Consider the following 16411-nt stretch of genomic DNA (forward strand, 5'->3'; position numbering starts at 1 on the left):
AGATTACGGAAAATTGTCTCCATATTTCTACTTCCTGTTTGAAGATTGCATGTACTTCGGTAGAAAATGATTTGAAATGTTTGTGGACTTCTGAATCCTATTTTCTTGAGAATGGAGAAGAGAAAAATCTCGGATAATATTACAGAAATCGAAACGCAGTTGCGGTTTTTAAATGGAAGTTACGAGTTACCCCTTTTATGGAAGTCTGAGACTTTACGAGAAAATTTGTCTAGTAATTTAGAAATCGCGACAAAGAGATTTGCTACGTTAAAAAAGAAGTTTAAGGCTGATGAGTTATTATTTGAGAGATATAATGCAGTTATGAAGGAACAACTGAATGACTGGGTTATTGAAATGTGCAACAATAGTTGTTTCACTGGATATGTATTCCTCATAGAGAAGTTTTCAGGGAAGATTATTCTAATACTAAAACTAAAGTAGTTTATTATGCCAGTAGTAAACAAGGAAGTTGTATTAGTCTTAATGAATGTCTCCTTCCCGGAAAGAATTTAAATACTAATCTTTTAGGTATTATTTTGAAGTTTAGAGAACATAAAATTGGATTCTGTGGAGATATTGCACGGGCATTCCTTCAAATTCAAGACACGAGAGATGACCGAAATTATTTATGTTTCCTGTATTATAAAAACTGCGACAAAAACCCACCGATAACCATGGATCATTTTAATAGACATTGTTTTGGCGTCACTTGTTCGCCTTACATTTTGACTGCAACAATTAAAACTCATATTAATACTTACAAGAATACACACCCTCTTGCATATGAAATGTTGAATAGTTCTATTTATGTGGATGATCTTTTTCATAGAAGTTCCACTGTTCAAGCAGCTTATGAGTAATCATGTGATGCTGTTTAACATGAATATGAGAAAATTTTGACAATAAAGAACTGAAAAATTTATCGAAGAATTATAATTAATCGAAACAAATGAATATTCTGATTCACATTTAAAAGTATTAGGACTCAGTTGGAATAATATTGAGACGCATTAAGTCTGGACTTAAGATCATTGTTATCCACGTTGGATATTAATGAATGTACTAAATGAAACGTACTACACACAGCCGCAAAAATATTTGATCCATCTGGACTTATCTCTCCGTTTCTAGTTCGAGTGAAGTGTATGTTACAAGAGCTGTGGCAGTTAGGTGTAGAATGGGATGAGATGTTTTCTGGAGGAATTAAAGAAAAATGGCAAGCATGGTGTAATAAAATTAAAGAAGAACTTCAAAATTTGAAAATTCCTCGACATTATCTTCCTGGCACAAATCTGAAGAGGGAAGATAATTTAAAGATCCATATATTCTCTGATGCTTTATTAAAAGCTTTTGGAGCGGTTGCATACTTTAGGTACACGACATCGCATGGCACTTTTAAAACTAGCTTCATAGCTTCCAAATCACGAATTGCGCCAATTAACACGGTGACGTTGCCCCGACTAGAATTAATGGGTGCAGTAATTGCAGCAAGATTAGCCAAATATTAAAAAAAAAAAAACTTTTTAAGAATTTAGAAAAGATGGAGTGATTCAGTGGAGTGATTGAACAATTGTGCTACACTGAATAAAAGGCACGGAATCTAAGTGGAAGCAATTTGTTTCAAACAGAGTTTTAGAAATTCATGAAACTACAGATCGCAGTACATGGAGACACTGTACAGATAAGGGAAATCCCGCGGACTTGTTAACAAGAGGATTAACTAGTAAAGATTTGCCAGCTTAAAAAAAATGGGCCCAAAATGGTTACTGCACCCGAAGAATACTTCACCCCAGCCGAAGAGATTTGAATATGACTCAGTAGACCAGGAGATTGAAGCTGAATATAAAGATGTATTGCGAGCTACAGGAAGACTTGAGAAAACTCATTTATATACGGATTAAAACACCCTATTATACTCCTGTTAAAATCTAAATTCACTGAAGTACTGATTTGGGAATCCCATAATAAAGTATTTCATTCCGGCATATCTCATACGCTGGTGCAGGTGAGAGTAAAATACTGGATACTAAAGGCCAGACGTGTTATAAAATCTCTTCTAGGTAAATGTGCTATTTGCAAGATTCAGCATTTCTCCAGGAGACCGGATGGTTGCTCCATTACCAGCTCTTCGAGTGGAACAATCAGCCCCATTTACAATAATTGGAAACAATTATGCTGGTCCGTTATTTGTGAAAGATGGTAAAAACAAACAATATATTTTATTGATAACCTGTGCTGTTACAAGAAGTGTTCATCTGGAACTAATCAGTAATTATGACGGGAGATGCATTTTTGCTTGCATTCCGACGTTTATTATGTCGAAGAGGCTTGTGTTCTGTGATCTTTTCTGACAATGCACGTACTTTCAAACGTGCAGAACTTGAGCTGAAACAAATTTGGTCAGTAATGAATCAACCAGAAGTAAAATAATATTATGCTGCCAACGGAATTAAATGGAAGTATACTGTGGAAAGAGCGGCCTGGTGCGGAGGGTTTTATGAACGCGTGGGGTGCGTTCCGTTAAAGTCGCTCTACGGAAAATCCTTGGAAACTCATCTCTGACCACTGAGCAGTTGCAAACTGTTCTTATCGAAATTGAAGGTATGATTAACTCTCGGCCAATTTCCTATGTTGGAAGTGACTTAGATGAACCACATGCTTTAACTCCAGCGCATTTCCTTTTAGGAAAAAGAATACCATTGTTGCCTTTAGGGAGAATTCACCTTGATTCAAATTTTTCTTCCAGGAATTCTTTGATAAAGGCTTATAATTATCGCGAAAAATTAAGGAATTCTTTTGGTCCAAGTAGAAAAAAGAGTATTTGTTGAATTTAAGATATGTCCGTTCAAGTTTGACTAAGAATAATGTTCCCGAATTTAATGTTAATGATATAGTTTTAGGTTGGAGCATCATTTACCCCGAAATTTCTGGATATTAGGGAGAATCTTCGAGTTATTTCCTGGAAGAGATGGCAAGGTTAGGGCTAGCAAGGTGAAAACCGAGTCATCGGTTATCTGACGTCCTGTACAACTTTTGTACAATTTAGAACTTCAGAACTAAAGTGTTAATTTACAAATATGTATTGTGAGTACATCTTTTTATGGCTGTTTATTATTTTTTGAATTATTCGATTAAAATTTGTAATTCTAGTAACTTCCATTCACAAATTTAATAGTTTAAAATGGACTTAAGTTCACAGAGTCATAGTATGCTCTCTTAGGGAGCCATTGAATAATCTTCTAAAAAGGTGAATATTGATTTTTTGAATTTGATAATGTTATATTTAAATTGCTTAATGTTTCATTTCAATTTTCAGTTATTTAGATGATATATATATATATATATATATTTGTGTCTAGAACTCGAATGTTGTTTTCGTAGTATGAATGTATAGTGTATATATACAAGTTTGATGAACTCCCTGTGGTTCATGGGGGGCAAGTTGTTAAAAATAGAATGATCATGTAATCAGATGGCGTGATTAACGGTCGTCTGAATTCTTTTTCCAGCAGGCCTTGGAGCAAATGTTTATGAAAGTTAGAATTTGGATTTAGGTGTAACATATATTCTTGCTTACTAGGCTAGTTTTTTTTGTATCCTGTTCTCGGATTAATTACGCATTATTGTTAATCTTGGATTAATTTCTGTTCTCGGATTAATTACGCTTGGATTTTTGAGTCTAACATGCTTTTTGTGTGTGATGTGAAAAAAACCCAGAAAAAACTACACAACATGGTCTTCATTCAAGAATCTCGTTTTATTTTCTAGTCATGATACTGTGATTTTTTTCAATAAGAAGACCCCGCATTTTCAAACCCACCTACTTGAAAAGATAAGCGTATATATAAAAATATACGTGTATAGTCCTCAATGATACCTTTACATGTATATATAACTCATAGTTATTCTTTGTGTGAGTTTTTCAAACTTTTTTCTCCTCACCTTAAAAATTCAGCAGTAACAATCTGTTAGCGGGTCTTAAGATTCTCTCGCTTCCCCTTCCTCTTTGTAAATAAAGCAAAAACGATGCTCTTTAGCTATCGAGAAAGAAATAGCGGTTAAAATTATTTTTCTGAATTAATTATTGTAATGTTAACGGAAAAATTAACTCGGTAACAGCTGTTGCTTAATTTGTTGATACAATCAACAACCACGAATTACACGGTAAGCCTTTAATTCCTTTCTGCTAGGGGAAAAAATGGCTTTTTTTCCCTAAAAGCGTTGAGTGCTCTTTTTTTTTATTCATTTCATGATATGATTATTTTAATTACTCGATAATAGCTTTCTTTGAGAAGGCAATGGATAATTGATTTTATGAATTGGCTTCTGTGATAATGATAAGGGATAACATTCGCATAATTTGAGTCTAAAAGTATTAATACACCCTTGTAGGGTCAATAATTTTGGAAGTTGTTATACTTAAACAACCATGTATAGCACTTACTTTCTTCCGTTCTTTTCTAATGATATGTGTAAGTTAATGATTTTTGTATTTTTTCTAATGCAAAAATAATTTGTATTTTTTTTACTTCTTGAAAGATTTTTAGATCTAGCTTTATAAGGTATTTTTCCCGCCTTCTTAGCATGCCTTCGCGGTGCAGTGGTCAGCAAATTCGACGCGTATTCGAGAGGTTAATAGTTCGAATCACGGCGAGGCTATTGCTCATTTTTCATTCTCAGTGGCACTTGAAATAAAAAGGTGGTGAATAATGATTCTTCACCACCAGGATTTGGCGATTGAGTCTTCTAAATCCCAGTCGCCCTTTAAAAGAGGGAGTATATAAAGTATTTGTCCTGCCTTCTTAGCATGCCTTTGTAGTGTAGTGGTACAGCTTGACATCTATTTCAAGGCGTCATGGGAGGTCGGATTGTTAAAAACCACTTAGTACTGGTCTTCATGCCAGTTTCTAACGCAGGCTGCCTGCGTGTTTGATTGTTCGTGAATTTTCCCATGTCTGACATGAGCCAGCTGTTAGGTCGATAGCCCCCGTACGCTTTGCCACATTCAAATAACTTAAACTAATAATTGTATCAGTGGTATTTTATTTAACTACTTATTATATGAAATTCATCATTGGCGAGAAGAAAATTTGGAAAATATTTTGAAAAGTAATGTAATATCTTTGTAGTGGTTTAGGTGTTTAGGTCGATTTTGGTTTAAAAAATGTAACACTTTATATTTCAATTTTATATCGATCTTCTTGGTATTTTAGTGAGCACTTTTCGCTAAACGTGATTTGGTATATGGACTTTAAACCGAAAACAAAATTTGTAAGCAAAGGTTTCTTTGAGTTTTGTATCCCAAACCATTAGACAGCTGTAGGTACTATTTTATGGTCCGTTGAAACGGGTTGATGTTACTTCAGTAACATATAATTAGGCCCGTTAATTTAGTACTTATTTTCAAAATCGCGTTTGTCACTAAGGCATTACCATAAACGGTAAACGGCATTACCATAAACTGGCAAAGCCTTTTTGCGCTAATAAATGCAGTCTTTTCTCGGTCATAAGGGTGGATCCCTACCTGACATGATTCACTCTTCAAATCAAGTGGCGAAATGCACATCCTTTCATGATGATTGTCCAGAACATCGTCAATTCTAGGAATAGGGTAGCTGTTTTTGGTAATGGCGTTCAACGTGCGCTACTCAACGGAAAATATAGTTGAACCATCTTTCTTTCTTTCCAGGGCTATTCGAGATGCCTAAAGACATGCTAAAGCCTCTATTACATAGCTTTCCTCTATATCCTTTAGATTTTCCCCTACATCTTCCTGTTTAACAATGGGTAGACCTCTTGAGTGTTCCTTATATGGTGGGTGATTCTCTGTATTAATTCTACGCTGTTCCAAAATGGTTCGACCTACATCAGAAGATGAGAGGGAGAAAATATCTTAAAATTCTCGAATGACACGTTCTACAGCACTCATCTGCTTATCGTGTATTTGTGCGTTCTATAACAGCCTCTGGTATTAAATTCTCCTAAGATACAGACTCTGGAGGAATATCACTTCGTTTAACGCAGGCCACTGGAGCACATGCTGCAGCCACTTCGCTTTTTTCCAATGACTTTCGATTCATCACTGACATTTGTAACACTCATCAGGATTACGGTTTACGATAAGTCTAGGAAAACCTATGCTACTATTACTGCTTTCGGGCCGTTACAGTTGTGAGGATATTCCATTACGGCTTTCCGGAAATTTACGTTTTCATCTATGGACCCCGGCAGTAAAACTTTTGATCCTGCTGTCTTAAGCTATAATTTGGAAGACTAATTTAACTCATTTGCCTTTAATTCAGAACAGAGTTATGTCCTCAGACGCAGAATGCAGTTCGTTATTTTTAGAGTATTAGAAAAAATTATATTATCTTAGAAAGTCATATCTGAGTGTGGATGGTCCTCCTGAAGTTATAAGGTATTTCTCCCGCCTTTTTGGTATGCTTTCGTAGTGTAGTGGTTAGCACGCTGGGCGCGTATTCCAGAGGTGCGCAGTCGGTTCTCGGCGAAGGCGTCGCTAATTTTTCAGCCTCTCTTGTCAGCTTCCAAAAAAATACCTAATGTCTCTACAGTGACGACCGAAATAAAAGAGTGGTGGAGGATGATCCTCCACACCCAGGATTTGGCAATTGGGTCCCCTGAAAAACCTAAGACGCTCTTTAAAAGGGGAAGTATATAAGGTGTTTCTTCCGCCTTCTTAGTTTGCCTTCGTAGTGTAGTGGTTAGCAAGCTGGGCGCGTATTCCAGAGGTCCGTGTTTCGATTCCTGGCGAGAGCTTTGTTCATTTTTCATCTTTCCTGCTTTTAAAAATACGTTATATCTCTACAAAGTATTTCCGCGTTCTGTTGCAATGGATTTCTTTAAACTGCAGCTTCCTTGGTGACAGCATCAGAAATTCTGGCCTTCTTGTTAAACAGCAGAAACTATTTCTTCGATTTGCTGTTCGACATCTGAAACGTTTTCTTAAGTTTCGCCAATTTTATCTTCAACCGTATCTATGTGCCTTCCAGAGCCTTGAATTTGTTTTCTTTTATATTAGTAATTATTCTTTTCATTTGCTTGTTAAAGGTTTTAATCTTTCTTGGCCCTCTTTCCTCTCCTCTTTAACACAATTTACGGTCCCCATCTTCTTCTGGAATGCAGCTAAGGCTGTCATCAGCTGCATTAGTTACTTGTAAATTGCTCTTGTTACATGCATTGTTGCGTTCCTGCCGGTTCTTATTGGATTGAATGCGTGACGAATCGATGATAGATTGGTTAAATTTAGTTTCCCAAAATAAAAACTTCACAGCTCTGGAACTTGCGACAAATGTACTTGTACATTTCTTCTCACTGTAACAGAGCTTCATCAGTAGTTAACACTTTCAGCTATTAATAACGTTAAACACATGAAACTGCAAACGCAACCAAAGAGGGAAGCTAGCACGATCTCTCAATATTTCGAGGTCATCTCTCATAATAAATCATAATAAAAGCTCTGAGCTCAAAACTGAGAACTGGGGATCATTATGAAAATATCATATAGAAACCATTTCATTTTATTTCACCGAAAGAAATACTTTACAGTTCTGGAAATTTCCATTACAGATACTTGTAAGGTTCTTCTCAGTATCAAGAGCACAGTCAACAGTTGCACTTCAAAATACTAAGAACGTTAAACACAACATAACGTAGAGCGCATCTAAAGGGCGAAGCTCTCGCGTATCTCAATACTCTGAACTCAGCTTTGCCAACAACTACCAACAACTACCAACAACTGAGAGCAGATGCTCTCTCCGGTCTTATACAATTTTCACCCGTCCGCTGGGAAATCTATAGTACCTTTCAATTCTCGAAATTACTGGAATGCTTATATGGTTAAAGTTACATATAAGGGTCGGATTATACATATAAGGGACAGTTACATACAGGGTTCAATTACAATTATCCAGTTACAGTTATACAGAGACTGGGCCAAAATCCCACCAAATGGTCTTCAAGTTTGAAAAATTTTCAAGATTTCTTGACAAATTTGGCGACAAAAATTAGTTGCCAAAACCACGTCGAGCTTGGCAATATGTCGCTAATTTAGCGAGATAGCCCAATTACCTCAATGCTAATTTATCTTTCTGGTAGAGCTTCGATTTTTCAAGCATTTTATCTTACATTTTACAAAAGATACCAAAACTTCACATATAATTTCCCAAAAATTATTTACACATATATAAAATTCGTAACAGTAATTTAACTTTTTGTACTATTGAGATATACTGAGACCGAATATTTTTTACTTTCCGTTTACGACATGATTTCCTTTTTACGACACATTTGTCTTTAAACCTTATGTGCAATCTGCGTTTAATGCAACTATGGATAAATATTATTGCAAATGGAAGCTTATAAATGATAACCTTTATTTTATATACTGAAATTGAGAGAAAGCAATCATATTTTCAAGCGAATTGGATTTTGCAAGCATATAAAACTTTTAAGAGAATTTTTGTTGAAGGCAGCAATATCATTCAAAAACATAAATTTAAAGGCGGTGTTTTTTAAGCGGTGAAAAGCATTAATATCCATCTTTTAAAATTTTTATCATTTTGAACAAAACATTCGATTAACATGCTATGGTATTATAGTTTAGTATTTGTTTCAACACAAGCTAGTTCAATTTTTTCACTAAATAATAAAGGCAAAAAGAAATTTCAATCCACTTGAAAGACGTTCTGCATTTCAAAAGCTCTGAATTTATTCATAACTCTTTGTTTATTAATATATAAAATGAGAAAGTAGATGCATGGGGATTTAGCAAATTCCACAGTTACCGAGCATAAGGTAACGCCATAATCGAATTATAGATTCCGTAGGAAAAAGTACTTCGAAAGCATTTAAAGAGCCCATCTTGCAGGAGAAAGAAAGCTATCGATTTCCATTTGCTTTTGTTTATATAAATTGTTTCCCAGTTTGGTTATGATCTTTCGCATATTGGGCAGGGGAGAAAATATATGAATTTAAGCTGTGTGTACAACAAAGAAAAAAAGTAAATGGCAACATTTATGGGTAAAATTGGCTGCTTAGTTTATAGGTTTGTCGATAATGGTTTAACTCGCGTCCTTGGGTAATTTTTGTAACATTTAATTCTATTGTTTAGTAGTCAATTAGTCGCTAATGTTACTTAATGTTTTTTCAATCATTTTTCTTATAATTTTATGGGATGCATTTTACGACATCTCCGATATATTGCATGTTATTAAACATTATTTTGATTCATACCGCTTAGCCCAGGTGTTAATTAAATGGCCTCAAGAGAAAAGGGCTCAAAATAAATGAATATCGCTCCTCAAGCTGCTATGTTTGTAAACTGAGGCCAGATTAGAATATAATTTTGGTAGAAGATATTGAAATATAGTAATATTTACAATAAAAAGCTCAGTTTGTTCTCATCTAGTGATTAAACAAGTGAGTGCAGGATTTAGTCCGTAGTATTCTAATCATTTGCATGAATATTTAGCAGTGAATGAAACATTTCTTCTCTAATAAAGGAAATCGCATTTGTTGCAATAAATTAACTACCTTAATTTACACTATGCACATGGAATGGAATGCACAAAAAATGGCTTATTTGGTTTTTAATATTGAGGATATTGAAGAAACGTTAGTACTGAAACAATCATTGAAACGGATATAGACCCAGTATCCAAAAAACGGTTCAAAATATCCATCCTAATGGTTTAATTAGTGATTACCTCGTCATTTTATTCTTCCGTGTTCGAACCCCTTTGACTAAAATTTCACCTCATAAGTTTCGTTTAATTTTTACAGTCTTTTCTTTTTTTTTTTAGTTTTATTTATAGTTTAATGGTGTACTTGCCCTTTTGTGCCAGCATTTTATTCTTTCGTGTGGATATTCATCCTGTTTGCGTATAACCGCTTCGAATCAGGACAACTTTCCGATTTGGAATAACTTTATGAAATGTATAAATTCTCACGTAACTCTGTTGACTATATGGTTGTTTTCACATGATTATACATAGTTTCCTCAGAAAAGTCATACATTAAAGACTTATTTTACTGAAGTTGATAGCCCTCGGTTGCTTTATCGTAATGATGCCCTCAGTTGCTTCAACTGAGAGTTGCTTTATCGTAATCCTACAACACAAGTAATATATGAGTGCAAGAACGAATATTATGAGGATGCCTGCCTAATACATCGATTGATATCTTCAAAAGAAGAATACATGTCGATTACTACTGTTACGAATGTCGATGACATGTCGATTAATAGTGTTGCGAAGGTCGATGACTTGTCGATTAATACTGTTTATACATATGTATTAATTTTAGTTAAATTATATGTAAAATTGCTGTATCTCTTGTATAATGTAACATGAAATACCTCGAGAAGGAAAAGCTCCATCGGAAAAATTAGATTACAGGGGCAAATCTATTTAACATTGAGGTAAATGGCTATCTCGCTAAATTGGCGAGATATCGCTAAGCTGGTAATGATTTTGATGATTAATTTTTGTCTCCAAATATTGCAAGAAATCTCCAAAGTCGCCAAATTTGGAGACATTTTGGTCCTGTCCCTGTGTATGGCCTAAATGCTTATGCAACTGTTACTGTATCTGTCTCATTAATGTAACTGTAACCATATATACATTTCAGTAATTTTGAGAAGTGAAAAAGACCAGAAATTTCTTGGATTCAGTGGAAAAATTATATAAGGCCGGGAAGAGCATCAGTTCTCATTTTCTAGCCCAAAGTTGACTTTGGAGTACTGAGAAATCTCCGTCGAGTTTTCGCTCTTTAGATGGGCTTTGCATAGCTTTATGTTTAACCTTCTCAGTTGTTTAAAGGGATAACTTATGATTGCACAGAACATCGTACTGAGAAGTGTTGTGCAAGTGCTTTTGGAGAAAATTGAAGAACTGTATTTATTTTCTTTCGGGAAAATAAATTTTATCAAGCTATGATTGGCACTGTGTGCATTAAATACATTACATTACAAACCCGTACGCACGCAGAACTTTTAATTACGGTCTTATGATGGTTACTAGAAGCAGTATAAAAAGTTATTTTATTTTCCACTATGAACATTCACAAAACTGAGACAGACCTGCAAATTGCAGTGCAATTTTAGAAATTTCAATAACTGTTAGAACTAACGTTGCCATGTTTAAAAATGGATTTTGATGAAAACAACGTTAGGAAAACGAAGCAAAGTCCGTGACTTTTAAATGGCTCTCAGATTTCTTCAGTTTTTAGAAAAATCTTCATTCGAAAAACCTAGCTAGTAATTACTTAGTATCCTAGCTTGGAGCCGAGATTCGAAAGCCTTATATATGAAGCATAGCTATTTTTTAGTACAGACGTATTATCCCATTCTATGTTTGCTAAGAGTTCCTAAGTCTTCATAGAATATTTTCAGAGAGTGTATTTTTTACTCTAACTTTTCGATTTTCACAGGGTCTTTTACGTTATTTAGCAAGGATTTCATTTTCTTTTTTAGGTGATTTATTGGTAAATACCTGCGATGATCGCAAAAATATTTAAGCTGTCTGTTTGGCGAGGCAAAAGGGATCGCAATGCTAATCCAAGTGCTAATGAAATATTAAATAACATAACACAGTCAGTAGCGTCACCAGACAGCCAACAATACGCATGTTTACATTACATGAATACATCAGGTAGGTTTCACTAGTATACTTGACTTCAAAAAATCAGTCAATTGTGTCTAGTATGTTAAATTTGGAAAATAAATACAGTCGAATTCCGCTATAACGAGCTTCAAAGGCGGGACGTTTGGTTCACTGTAACCGGTGGTTTCCCTATATCCGATCCAATAAGAAAAATGGTTTATCTCGCAAAAGCAATGTAAAGAATGAATGATGAATCAAGAAAAAAATTATTATCTTGTCATATCTACCAAAAGAAGTAAATAATAAATTTAATATAAAAAGTATTACAATTTAATTAGTTATTTACTTTGTGGGTACTTCTTTTGCATTTTCGCTATATGTTAAGAATTTCCTCATTTGCAAATACGAATAATCAATTTATCCTTAATAATATAAAATGACTAAAAATTATAAAAAAATATATTCACGAATTTATCTTAACTTTTACTTACCTTTAGATTTAAAAAAATAATATGTAATTTTCTGCTGATGTGACGCAGATTTCGGGAAAATTTTTATCTATGGTTGCAAAGTAAAAATACAGTAACATTATTAATAATATTCGATACTTCCTTGAAACTCGCTATTTCATCTCTCCCGGAGCAGCAAACATTTCAAAGTTATCATTATATTATAATACCTGTCTTGAACATAGTTCTTCTGGTAGCTTAGTCAAAGAATCTGAATTTAATCAGAGAACTATGGCATGTTTTTTGGTTCAAAGGCCAATGACAATGCATGGTGTCTAAGATATGCTTATTGTATCCCCTTTCTCCTAGAACTGGACATTTACTCTGTCTTATACAGAGCCTTTGTTTAGAACACAGAGGTGCCTATCTCTTACATTGGCGTGAAGGTAAAAAGGAAATAACGTAAAAGTGTTTTCTTTTATGTATGAAAACATCTTAAAAGTGGATGATTTTAAGAGTTAATTAATTTTTCTTTTAAACTTTCAGAAGTCTTGAAAAGAATGTGGAAGTTTCAATCGAAGATATCCATACAGTTCGGTATGTATTTTTAAAGGTTCGCTATTGCAGTATAAAATAAGTGTACAGGAAATTGAACGGGATCAAAAGTTTCATTCGTTATATCTGGAGCTTCGTTATGAGCCAGGTTAATTTAAGCTAGGTTAAATTGTATATCAAGAGCTAAAAGCAGTGAACTTGCTGGAACAGCCACTGGCCTTTCTTAGATGGTTTGGTGACAATAGCTGCGGCGGAAATGCCATTATGGCTCTAACAGAGGAGAACTAGGAAGCAGCAGGATAATTTTGGCCAATGTTCGTTACAGCCAAAATACGTTTAAAAGAAGAGTAACTATTTTATGTATTAAAGAAATCGCTTTTTTAATTGCTTTTGTATTTTAAATTAAATAAAAGTTTTAATTCCATTGTTAATGATATTTAATAGCCTTGTTGTAAGCTAATTAAATAAAAACTTGAACATAAATTTTGATTTACTTTCATTGATAAACTTAATCGATTATGATAAAAGTTTCAATGAATTTATTGCATCCAAAGGGGGCCATTAAGTAGAATATGGCAGTCAATGCTCTAGATCTGAATGGCAAACAGATGTTTAGAGACAAAGTTTATAGCTTGTCTCTTATTAATTTTTTACACGCGTTTGCTGTAAAAATATAGATTTAAGCTCTTTCTGTTACAGAGATCCCACCCAGTGATGAATGGTTGAGATCGCTGAATACTACTACTTTGATCTGGGTTCGGACTTAGGCGAAAACTAAGTCTAAACTAACTAGATGAATAATTTTTGTGGTTTTCCCTTGTGTAACAGAATTGCGAGTCAGTTTTCCTTAAAATGTCCTTCATATCCATTCCTTAGGCAGATAATTCTCAAATGCTTTCCATATTCAAAGAACCTGCATTTACATTAAAGGACAGCATGCCTCAAAAGATTTTCAATGGAAAGATGCATGCATCACCATGACCTTTTGCAACTAACAAATTAAATATGTTGTAGAGACATGTTATTTTTGAAGCTGGAAATGTCAGAAACGTACAGTGCCCTCGCAGAGACTCGAACCTGTACCTCTCGAGTACGCTCCAAATTTGTTACCATTATGCTACGAAGGCATGCTGGAAGAAGGGATAAAATACCTTATATACTCTTCCTTTTTAAGGGCGACTGGGGTTTAGGGCCTCAGTCACCAAATCCTACTGGTGACGAAGTATCGTCCACCATATTTTAGTCCGCGCCACTGTAGAGTCATTAGTTTATTTTTGAAGCAGTAAATGGGAAAAATGTGTAATGCCTTCGCAGTCCTCCAACTTGAACCGCTCGAATACGGGCCGAGTGTGCTACCATTATACCACTAAGGCATGCTGAAAGGAGGGCGAAAAAATACCTTATAATATTGTTCTCGTTGTATAACACCGTTCTTGTTTTGAAAATAAATATTGTCAATAAAAATCATTTTTTTTAAGTTTTTCCTTGTATTTGTTTCTTTTGTTATTAAAACAATTAGACTTGGAATTATATTATTTATATTTAGAACAATTTTATCACTGTCTGAATAACTGATGACAAATGCATGCTTTCTTGCTGAAAATACTAATTCGGCGCAGATATTTTTATAGGCAAAACTGTTTGAAGCGTATTGTCTTACGACGGAGAAGATGCATATGTTTTCTCTTGGAGAAAAATACTGTCTTGTTAAAAACAGCTTTTTAAAAATTATACCAATTAAATTAATATATTTAGATTAATGACTACAAGGTGAAGCACTGAGTGCACTAAATAGAATTATGCATTTGAATTTTTCAAATTTATCTCAAGAACAACAATTTCTAATGGGATAAATATATTGGCAGGAAACTTTAAATACAATATGTTTTCTCCTGATATCAAACAGAGACCGAAATTACTAGCGCGCATTAGTCTTCAAACGATTAAGACAGCTGAACTTTAATAATTTTAGTTTTAAAACCTGATGAAATGGTGGGTCCTCCATGGGTCTTTCCGTGGCTTTTCCTATGAGTAAAATGAATACAAGCCAGTCTCTGTTGTGTACTTTGCCTTAGATAATTAACTTAATCTAACTGAAGTTACTAGTACTTAAAGTGTGTATAGATGTATGGCAGTTTCATAGCCAGCAGATGTTTTATCGTTTTACCTTTTTCAGCAATATCCTGAATAGAACAAAAAATAACTTTACTAATTTGGTTTTGAATGCAGTCCATTTTTTCGGTAAATTTATAATAGAGTTTGTATTAATAACATTTTTAAGCTAAATAGATAAATTTATTCACATATACCACTTAAAATTATAAATTAGAAATCCTTTATTTCAATTGTATTTTTATTCTTTGTGACAATTCAAAGCGGAGGATTACAAAAGTATTTTCTAGCACATTCTAGAGCAACTACATATTAAATACGCAAAATTACAAAGTCTAATTAAATTATAGTTTGAGTGCGTTTGACAGCCGAAAACCGCAAACTCTGTGACATATCACAACTCACAAAATGACGCTACAGAACACGATACGTTATCCCTGAGTGCAAAAAAACAGTAGTTTGAGCAACTAGAGTTTGTATTTTTAACTTTCATTGCCTTGTGCGGTGTTTTCGAGAAAATTTATCATTATCAATAGAAAGGGAAGAATGTCATGTCCTTCGAAATGATGCTGAAGACATTCTGGTTTCATAAAATTTATTTTTAGAAATCCAGTTGTGAAACTCGGAAGTGAATTTTTTTACTAAGAGTATAATTTTAGGAATTCTGAAAAGAGAGCACGAGGAGTACGTAATATCCCAATTATCATTGTTCAGACAGTAATTAATGGATGAAAGAGAATTACAATGATATTTTTCTTGCGAAAATTACGCTTGGGCAATTGCTTTGTATCCTTAAAGATAATTAATTTATTTAGAATATATATGCATTTTTAGTAGTGAGACCAGTTAGGATGATTAACTGGATAATTGTTTGTGAGAAAAGGAAGTTTTGTGATACTTTCGTTTTTTACACATTTGATAAAATTTTCGTGATTACTTGTCCAGAAATCTTAATTGCATCGAAATATTTATTGCATTTTTGTTAGATCGTATCGGTCAAATAATAAATAGAGTTTTGTATAATATTATAAATTGAAACTGACGCAAAAGCAGAGTTTTCAAAATTTTAAAATTCGAATACCATTTTATAAAAAGTATAATTTACACGTTATACTCAATGTTCGGACTTTGACAAGAGCAAATATATGGCAGTCATCAAGACATCCTAATGTTTGTTAAACAGGCAAGTGTAGGAATGATAGATAAGCTAAAACACGTTAAAATGCATAAGCCAAAATGAAAATGAAGTTAGCTCGACTAAGGGGCATGCATGTACACGTTAGGCTTTATTTATGCTTTAGATATTTTATATTTGACCTTACACTTTCTCTTACAGGATCACAGCTATTGTTTAAGGTCATCTGCGTTTGCTTCCTAACTGATTTTATATTTAGAGTTATACACTCATGTCCAAAATTATCTTTACACGCATGAAATCAAGAGATTTCTGAGAAATTGTGAATTATAATTTTATGAATTTGTGTGGAATCATACATAAAATTATAACTCATAAATACAAAGGAAAAGATTTCAGAGCGCTGCATATGTTAAAACGCTGCAGCATGAAACAATAAAAATGGTACTAAACTGTTACAAAAAGAGTTCACAAAAACATAAACCACAATAAAATAAATGCACTCTTTAAAATTCACTGTATATGTTTACCATAGCGAC

The 16411-nt window shown here is 33.9% G+C and overlaps 1 protein-coding gene across 1 annotated transcript in view; it reads left to right on the top strand.

Moving 5' to 3' along the window:
* Positions 1-12890, top strand: part of LOC118182818 (synaptogenesis protein syg-2-like) — a 437413-nt gene extending 424523 nt beyond the window's left edge. The window contains exon 8 of the mRNA XM_035352207.2: positions 12617-12890. Within this exon, the coding sequence (XP_035208098.1) occupies positions 12617-12681 (65 nt within the window). The 3' untranslated portion in view covers positions 12682-12890. The remainder of the gene's footprint in view (positions 1-12616) is intronic.
* The last annotated feature ends 3521 nt before the right edge of the window (positions 12891-16411 follow it).

This window comes from Stegodyphus dumicola, chromosome X2 (assembly GCF_044657685.1).
Source record: "Stegodyphus dumicola isolate Sdum_Otavi_A_Nest chromosome X2, ASM4465768v1".
In the NCBI taxonomy this organism is placed as follows: domain Eukaryota; kingdom Metazoa; phylum Arthropoda; class Arachnida; order Araneae; family Eresidae; genus Stegodyphus; species Stegodyphus dumicola.